At 32.3% G+C, this 9592-nt stretch overlaps 2 protein-coding genes across 2 annotated transcripts; both read left to right on the top strand.

The window, feature by feature from the left end:
• Positions 1–3897: 3897 nt before the first annotated feature.
• On the top strand, positions 3898–5055 carry LOC114404673 (F-box/kelch-repeat protein At3g23880-like). Its single transcript, XM_028367535.1, has one exon. It carries the CDS (start codon positions 3898–3900, stop codon positions 5053–5055), a length of 1158 nt encoding a protein of 385 aa, XP_028223336.1.
• A 2927-nt stretch (positions 5056–7982) lies between these two features.
• Positions 7983–8643, top strand: LOC114404672 (F-box/kelch-repeat protein At3g23880-like). Its single transcript, XM_028367534.1, has 2 exons — positions 7983–8495; positions 8569–8643. The coding sequence occupies exons 1-2, from the start codon at positions 7983–7985 to the stop codon at positions 8641–8643; spliced, it is 588 nt and encodes a 195-aa protein (XP_028223335.1).
• The last annotated feature ends 949 nt before the right edge of the window (positions 8644–9592 follow it).

Genomic DNA, 9592 nt, shown 5'->3' with positions numbered 1-9592 from the left:
TGGCTTTTGCTCATAAAAATTACTCCTATCCCAATTATCTAACAGACTAATAATACATTCACTAATCTAGTAGAACAAAAAATAAAGTGTTCCTCTGCACAAGGGCAGAGAGAACAAGACAAAAAAAAAAACAAAGGAAAATTACAAGGAAAGGAGAGACGATCCTGTACACATGCCTCTATATTCGTCTCTTACCAAAGAAAATACTCTAAAAACAGTGGTAATATACAAGACCTATGAAACGAATGAAGTAAGCAATAATGCCTACCAATATAATTTTTCCTAATCTTTTGACAGGACCTACACAAAACAATGGATATCTATCTCCATATTACAAAGCCCTCATGTATGACCAGCTTCGTCTGCACAAAAATCATAACAAAGTTTAAGTATTTTTTTCATTCTGCCATGAAAAAATAGATAAATACATAGAAAAGAAAAATCAAAGGCCAGAAAGGATGGAGAGGGAGGATATAGAAGGATTATATAATGGGGGTATCAAAAAATTGGTATTGAATAGGCTGAATGAACAAGCTGGTTCTTCCTCAGAAAAGGGGCTCTCTAGTTCTGTTTTTTTTATTTATTTATCTTCTTGGATTGCAGCCTTGTAACAGATTTATACACCTATGATACAGCTCTAATTCAGTATCAACATTACTTTAGTTTTACCATTGCAATATCAAAAGAAATATTTACATCTAAAAAATACCATGGTTATTTACATAAATACCCAGCATCATAGTTATTAATCTCGGATAGTGGTACAACAAAGGGACTGGTCATATTATAATACAAACTAAATAATTTATACTGCACATACAAAATACAAATACTCAAAAATAATATACCCAAAATTAAATAAATTCATGATAAATAAGTCACAGTTTACACTCAGAATCACCATCAATAAAGGAGCAATAAGAATATAGAATGAAGTCAAAATATGAAAGATGATGGTCAAATTATCAGGGTAAAAAAACAGAAAACACATTAGACAAAAATTACGAAAATGTGAACGGTTGAATATTAAGGAAGAAAACAACCCCAAAAAGGAGGGAAAAAAAAAAGCAGACATTTGTGAGCTCTGAAATGCTAACAGAGTGAGCTCTAATGCAAGAACAGAAAACTGTGATTGGTCATTGGCCAGAGAGGTCGGGCCAGGGCAGAAAAAGATGCTAGCAATGATATCTATTATCTATCTATTACTATATATTAGAAGTTTTCCCCTCCTCTCTCTCTCTCTCTCCCCCTGCCACATGTCATTATGTGGTTAAAATTTTCCCGCCAAAGCTACAATACACAACTAAGGAGCTTTTTTTGGGTACTCACAAAAAGCTCTATTGAAACGGAATCAAAACCGCATGGTTAATATTTAATCAAATATTAATTGTTTCGACTTCTGACCATATATAATTATTGCAAATATTAATTACTTTACAAAATTAAGAAAGTATTTTCACTGAACTGACAGAAATATTCTTATTTAATAATTACTCATAAATATTTTAACTGATCTTGCATTAATTAATATTTTTATTAAGTGTATATTGTATTAAAATATAAAGATAAGAAAATATAAAAAATTATTTTTAACAAAATATTTCTCTAACATTTATGTTTGTAAACAGTACTAATTTTGTTGCATTTCATTTTTGTTGGAAAAGCCCACCTAATTGTGGATACCCCTTAGCCTACCTTACTTGTGGCCTCTTTAGGTGGTGATTTAATCCAACATCGACTAAAGATAAAATCAAACTAAAATATATAAGTGTGGGACAAACATCACCTTATAAACCGATTTTGTATGATTGAGTTAGGCCTATAACCCACTTTCTAAAATGGTACTAGAGTCTATTCTAGATCCATCGTTGGGTCACCTGCATTTGGCACACTTCAGGCTGAAAGTCCTGGGAGTGAGGTGTAACATCCCAATTTTCATAAACTAGATTAAAAAGGATTTTTATTTATAAATAAATAGAGTTTTAAAAAAATGATGAGATTTTATAAATAAAATAAATAAGAAGATATAATTATTAATTAAAATAGTGATTTAAGAGAAAATAAAAAGGATATTTTATTTATTTGTTTGATAGAGAATAAAATAAAGTTTGTTTTTTTATAAAATAATAAATAAATAAATAGAGTAAACTTAGCTATAAATAGTGTTAGGTCAGCTTTTCACACTGACGGTGCCTTTTCTTTTCCTCATTTTTTCGTTTTTCTCATTCTCCTCTCAAAACCCTTTCTTTTCCCGTAGCCCACCAAACTTGTCTCAGAAAAACAATGATCTGTGACTTATTCACCGTTGGATCGTCGTGAAATTTGATTACCAAGTTCGAAACCAAATTCTGAGCATTCTCACCGTTGGGAATTGCAAACACATGTCGGAGCTAAGAGAAATACCCTTCGCACCGTACCTTTCTCTTTTCCCGCAGAAACGCAAAACGGTCTCAGTAAAACTACAATCCCGGTTTCGTTAACCGTTGGATTTTCATTCAATTTGGATATGTTACACAATTTCACCGTTGGGATTTGTGAAATAATATTCTTGGAGGGAGAAAAATGAATCACATGAAGACAGTACAAATGGAGACTTCAATCTCTTCTCTGTCTCTCTAACGTTTGGGAACTCTATCAGAGCAGTTGGAGGAAAAACTGAAAGAATCTTAGGAAACCGCTAGAGATGCCGCTGTGACTGTCAGAAGACACATGAGTCCGCTTAGAGGTAAGGGATGAGTTTGTCGCAATTGGGGGTTAGAATGAACATGTGTAGGGATCCTTAGAGAACTAAATTTGGGTTTATTTTGGGATGTTTATTGAATTATAACTTTTCCTTTATGATTATAAATACAATATTATTGTGTTCTATGTACCAATTGATGTCCTGATGAGAATTGATTGATAAACTTGAGTGCTCTTGATGTCTTTGTGTTTAACCCATGATTTTGATTAATTGATTTTGATACAATTGTGAGAAACTATTTCAGCGGTTTTACACCCCATGTTGTGATAAAATCTTTTGTATAAATTGTTATGTTTAGGTTATGAAATGATGATTCAAACTGTGCGTATATGATAAATGGAACATGTGACGGATGATGAAATACATGTGTATTGAGATGAAATGTATGTATTGAGTTGTGAACTATAAACTGTGTAATCACACAATTGTAAGACCCTTTAAGGGCGACGAGTATTGTGATGGGGGTCCACTGTGGGAAACTGACGAGTTAAAATAATTTTGAAAACAATTGAGTAAATGTGTGTATTGCATAGTTCCATTTGGGAACTCGACGAGTTAAAATAATTTTAAAATAATTATTGTAAAACTTTTACTTAATTATTCATTCATTGATCATTGTTATATATTTTACTTTTATGTAATATAGTATATTCTTAAATTATTATATACTCCAATAATAGTTTTTAGTAATTATAAAAAATTATTTGTAGTTATTAAAATGGACTATGATTCAGAGAAACTTATCTAATTTTTATTTTTTCTTTTTCTTAAATATATGTCATAAAATTTTAAAATATGTTGAAGAATCTAATGATAAAAACTGTGAGAAACATATCCAATCTTTCTTCTCTTTCTTAACCCAAATGGACAAAAAATGTTATGTGTATTTAAATCAGGATTTATTGCACTAAATTTGTTAAGAAATTGTTTTTAGCTCCTGCATCTTTCGCCTAATTTATTTCCAATTATATTAGAGCAATTATTCAAAGATTAAATAAATTTATCTCTGAAATAAAATATATTCATTTCTCGAAGGGTTAAACCCTAGAAACATTGGGACATATATATATGCACTATTCACGAAGGTGCATGTCTTGATAGGTACAGAATTTGGATTCAGAGTGTTTTGGCGCTTCGCTGAAAGTCATAGAAATATGCGACCAGAGAAGAAACCATGGTCGCCACTCCTCTGTGACGAACTCATCGAGGAAATCTTGTCTCGTCTTCCCGTGAAACCTTTGATCCAATTCAAGTGTGTGTGCAAGGGATGGAACTCCCTGATGTCAGATCCCTATTTCATCAAATTGCACCTTAGCAAATTTGCTGCGAAGGACGATTTGGAACACCTTCAACTGATGAAAAATGTCTGCCTCGGATCCATCCCTGAAATCCACATGGAATCGTGTGATGTAAGTTCGTTATTCCATTCCCTACAAATTGAAACGTTCTTGTTCAATTTCGAAAACATGCCAGGTTACCATCTGGTCGGTTCATGTAATGGGTTGCACTGTGGGGTTAGCGAAATACCAGAAGGATACCGTGTTTGTTTCTGGAACAAGGCGACAAGGGTGATATCCAGAGAATCGTCAACGCTGTCATTTTCCCTGGGCATTGGTCGTAGAACAATGTTTGGGTTTGGCTATGATCCGTCAAGTGACAAATACAAGGTTGTAGCAATTGCATTGACTATGCTCTCACTTGACGTATTTGAAAAGACTGAGATGAAAGTTTATGGCGCGGGTGACAGTAGTTGGAGAAACCTTAAAGGTTTTCCTGTTCTTTGGACTTTTCCTAAAGTTGGTGGAGTGTATCTGAGTGGAACCCTTAATTGGGTTGTTATTAAGGGAAAAGAAACCATTCATTCTGAAATCGTAATTATTTATGTTGACCTGGAGAAGGAGACTTGCAGATCACTGTTTCTTCCCGACGATTTTTGCTTTTTTGATACAAATATTGGAGTTTTTAGAGACTCGCTGTGCGTTTGGCAAGATAGCAACACCCATCTTGGCTTGTGGCAGATGAGGAAGTTTGGAGATGACAAGTCTTGGATTCAATTAATAAATTTTAGTTATTTACATCTTAATATTCGTCCTTATGAAGAAAAATCCATGATTTTACCATTGTGCATGTCTAACTACGGAGACTTCTTCATGCTGAAATTCACTAGAAATGCTGATGATGAATACCAAACAATTCTGTATAACCAGAGGGATGGTAAGTCTCAAGTTTCTGTCGTTCCCTCAGGTAGTTTCAGAACATTGTTGTGGTGCAACCTCAAGATTTTTACCAAAAGTTTGGTCATACCTTATTGAAATTCTACAGATGTGAGTTCTTGATTACCCTATTTAATTGTCATCATCTAATTTCTGTCTTTTCAATTATATAATGATAATCTCGAACGCTTTGTCAGATGTTTAATTCTTTGTCACTTAATTATGTGAGATCTAATCTATATCATGTATTAACATATATTCTTCTCTTGGGTGGTGAATTACTACTAGAAATGTAGCATCTGGTAACCAATTTATTTTATTAGCATGTATAGAAATATTGTGGATTCTAATAAAATGTCATTTGTTAACATTTATACTACAAATTGTTATTGTTGCCTGCTTGTCTTTTGTTATCACTACCATTATCAAATTAGTAAGCTGATATATCTGTGTTGGGCATCATATTACATTCCTTGATAAAATTAGATATTAACTTCATTTATAAGAAAATCTAAGAAAAGAAGTAATGAAACCACTGCATGTGAATTCAAGGATTCATTCATCAGCATCTCAATCTTAATCTGTGCTATCTTTGTCTGATCTCTCCAAACTATGCTCTCCCTCTCTGTCTTTCGTTGACATGTTTTCTCTCCCTCTCTCTCTCCAAATGCGAGCTTCATCAATTTCTGCAGCACTAGATCTGAATATATATTAGTGCTTTTTTTACTGTATGACTGTAGCTTTGAACGATTTCAACCTATAATCACAGGTTTTTTTTATACTTTTTGATATATACGTCGGTTTCCATTTTGCATAGGCATTCGGTCTAACCAATCTTTTTTGTGATTCATCCTCGGTCATTCACCTCTTTCATTGCTTTGTAAGTTTTGAATCGTGATTACTGGAATTAAGTGAAATAGAAGTTAGATCATTCTACATATCCTTGGTCATTTCATATTTCATTGATTCTTAATTCTACAATTTTATTGATTCATGATGCTACTACAATTTTAATAATTTTCTCAATGTTATGGTTGTTTTTGTCTTGCATCAGCATGCTACATTGTGTTATACTTTGCTTAACCAACTTCTCAGACTTCCAATTAACATCAAGTTTTTTTTTTTTTTTTTGCAGATACGAGGACAGAACAAGAATGGTACATTAAACTGTAGTATTTATGTCATTAGTTCTTTAAATTAGTATATCATCATTGAGAAATACATACTGATGTGTTGTTGTAACTGTGACAATTATATCAGCACTATGGCTAATATGTTTCACACATAATTGACTTTATATATATGTTCAATTCAGTTGTCAATTTATCATGTTGCAACTGTTCCTTGGAAACGCTACCTGGCTATAATACACATAGTCTAAACTCTTAAGAGATTTCTGTTATAGCTGAATCCCTTAGATGCAATGTGATCTTGCTTGTCGAGTGCAACCTCAAGTTTCTTAGAGGTTGTATCAAAAACTGATACTTGACACAATGCCTCAATACCAATTAAGCTGAAATTCTCCACACACTTTGCAGGTGGTTATACACATAGATGTATTGTTATTTAATTTTCTAATATATCAAATATTTTCTATTAAATTTTACTTTACTCATATTATATATTAATTAGTATATTACTTTTTTATTAGAGCAATGCTACTAAATATATTGAAAAGATTGGAATTTATGTGACACCAGTAGAATACAATTATACACTAGCGGCTTTCATAAAAGCATGCTGAATGAAATGGATTCAAGAAGACTCAAGCCTATATATAAGAAGTTTTCTAATGAATCTCATTTGCTAAAATGATGTAAATAGTAATTTCCAGTATTTTAAATCCTGATCCGATCCAGTTATAGAAGCAGTTACAATTTTCACCGGTCAGGCAAATTTTAGTTGTTGTCAGCCAAATTTAAGTTGCTGTCTGCTGAAATGGCTTCCAAAATTAGCTAAATCAGTGTAAAATTTCCCTTCTCTAGACAATTTTCTTGACATTATTTTCGAAGCGTGATGAAGCATTTAGTTGATCAAATTGACAGATTCATGTGTCAACAAAATTTGCATGCCCCTATATATATATATTTCATTTTAATTGTCGAACCTTTCTCTAGTTTATTATCATAATAATTTTAATATGAAAATGTTTCCCTATATTTTGTCTCTTCTCGCCTAACTAAAGATTTATTGAACATTTTTTTATCAGAAAATTTAAATTCTTGTTTCTTTTTTTTTTCTTTCCAATTAAATTTGGAGAGCATTTTATTTATTATTTGTTTATAGTTTTCTTACTTCATTGTCATAATAGTTTAAAAACTTTGTAATTTTTTTTTACTGAAAAATTTCTTATTGTAAAACTTTTATGTAATTTAGTAAAAAAATTGCAAAATTTCCTCACTGTTACACAATTTTTTCCATCTACTCTATTAAATCAATTTACAAAACTATTTTTACGTAGTAATTATAAAATATATTATATTCTTAAATTATTATATACTCAAATAATAGTTTTTAGTAATTATAAAAAAACATTATTCTTTAGTTATTAAAATGGATATGATATAAAATAAATATAATTATTTTCCCAAACTAAATACTGTGCCGAGCACATGCCCATAAATAGTGAGAAACATATCTAACTTTTCTTTTTTCTTTTTCTTAAATATATCTTGTAAAATTTTAAATAATGTTCAAGAGTCTGATGACAAAAATTGTAAGAAACATATCTAATTTATCTTATTTTTCTTAATCCAAATGGACAAAAAAATGTTATGTGTATTTAACGTAGGATTTATTCTACTAAATTTGTCCAGAAATCTGCGTTGTTTTTATCTCCTGCATCTTTCGTCTGATTTATTTCCAATTTTATTACAGCTTTTATTAAAACTATAAATAAATTTATCTCTGAAATAAAATATATTCATTTATTGAAGGGTTAAACCCTAGCAACATTGGGACATATATATGTGGACTGTTCATTGAAAACCACAAAAACATGCGATCAGAGAAGAAACCACAGAAACATGCGATCAGAGAAGAAACCATGGTCGCCACTCCTCTGTGAGGAACTCATCGAGGAAATCTTGTCTCGTCTTCCCGTGAAACCTTTGATCCAATTCAAGTGTGTGTGCAAGGGATGGAACTCCCTGATGTCAGATCCCTATTTCATCAAATTGCACCTAAGCAAATCTGCTGCGAAGGACGATTTGGAACACCTTCAACTGATGAAAAATGTCTGCCTCGGATCCATCCCTGAAATCCACATGGAATCGTGTGATGTAAGTTCGTTATTCCATTCCCTACAAATTGAAACGTTCTTGTTCAATTTCGCAAACATGCCAGGTTACCATCTGGTCGGTTCATGTAATGGGTTGCACTGTGGGGTTAGCGAAATACTAGAAGAATACCGTGTTTGTTTCTGGAACAAGGCGACAAGGGTGATATCCAGAGAATCGCCAACGCTGTCTTTTTCCCCGGGCATTGGTCGTAGAACAATGTTTGGGTTTGGCTATGATCCGTCAAGTGACAAATACAAGGTTGTAGCAATTGCATTGACTATGCTCTCACTTGACGTATTTGAAAAGACTGAGATGAAAGTTTATGGCGCAGGTGACAGTAGTTGGAGAATCCTTAAAGGTTTTCCTGTTCTTTGGACTTTACCTAAAGTTGGTGGAGTGTATCTGAGTGGAACCCTTAATTGGGTTGTTATTAAGGGAAAAGAAACCATTCATTCGGAAATCGTAATTATTTCTATTGAGCTGGAGAAGGAGACTTGCAGATCACTGTTTCTTCCCGACGATTTTTGCTTTTTTGATACAAATATTGGAGTTTTTAGAGACTCGCTGTGCGTTTGGCAAGATAGCAACACCCATCTTGGCTTGTGGCAGATGAGGAAGTTTGGAGATGACAAGTCTTGGATTCAATTAATAAATTTTAGTTATTTACATCTTAATATTCGTCCTAATGAAGAAAAATCGATGATTTTACCATTGTGCATGTCTAACAAGGGAGACTTCTTCATGCTGAAATTCACTAGAAATGCTGATGATGAATACCAAACAATTTTGTATAACCAGAGGGATGGTAAGTCTCAAGTTTCTGTCGTTCCCTCAGGTAGTTTCAGAACTTTGTTGTGGCGCAACCTCAAGATTTTTACCAAAAGTTTGGTCATACCTTATTGAAATTCTACAGATGTGAGTTCTTGATTACCCTATTTAATTGGCATCATCTAATTTCTGTCTTTTCAATTATATATTGATAATCTCCAACGCTTTGTCAGATGTTTAATTCTTTGTCCCTTAATTATGTGAGATCTAATCTATATCATGTATTAACATATATTCTTCTCTTGGGTTGTGAATTACTACTAGAAATGTAGCATCTGGTAACCAATTTATTTTATTAGCATGTATAGAAATATTGTGGATTTTAATAAAATGTCATTTGTTAACTTTTATACTACAAATTGTTACTGTTGCCTGCTTGTCTTTTGTTATCACTACCATTATCAAATTAGTAAGCTGATATATCTGTGTTGGGCATCATATTACATTCCTAGATAAAATTAGATATTAATTTCATTTATAATCAAATTTACGAAAAGAAGTAATGAAACCACTGCATGTGAATTCAA

The sequence above is a fragment of the Glycine soja genome, unplaced genomic scaffold (genome assembly GCF_004193775.1).
Source record: "Glycine soja cultivar W05 unplaced genomic scaffold, ASM419377v2 tig00105716_1_pilon, whole genome shotgun sequence".
NCBI classification, from domain to species: domain Eukaryota; kingdom Viridiplantae; phylum Streptophyta; class Magnoliopsida; order Fabales; family Fabaceae; genus Glycine; species Glycine soja.
This window is presented reverse-complemented; position numbering and strand designations above follow the sequence as displayed.

Bases quoted from the DNA above. Each gene is read 5' to 3' on its own strand.
- LOC114404672 (XM_028367534.1), top strand. From the start codon at position 7,983: ATGCGATCAGAGAAGAAACCATGGTCGCCACTCCTCTGTGAGGAACTC. The intron at 8,496-8,568 runs GTTGTAGCAATT...TTTATGGCGCAG, and splicing joins CGTCAAGTGACAAATACAAG to GTGACAGTAGTTGGAGAATC.
- LOC114404673 (XM_028367535.1), top strand. From the start codon at position 3,898: ATGCGACCAGAGAAGAAACCATGGTCGCCACTCCTCTGTGACGAACTC.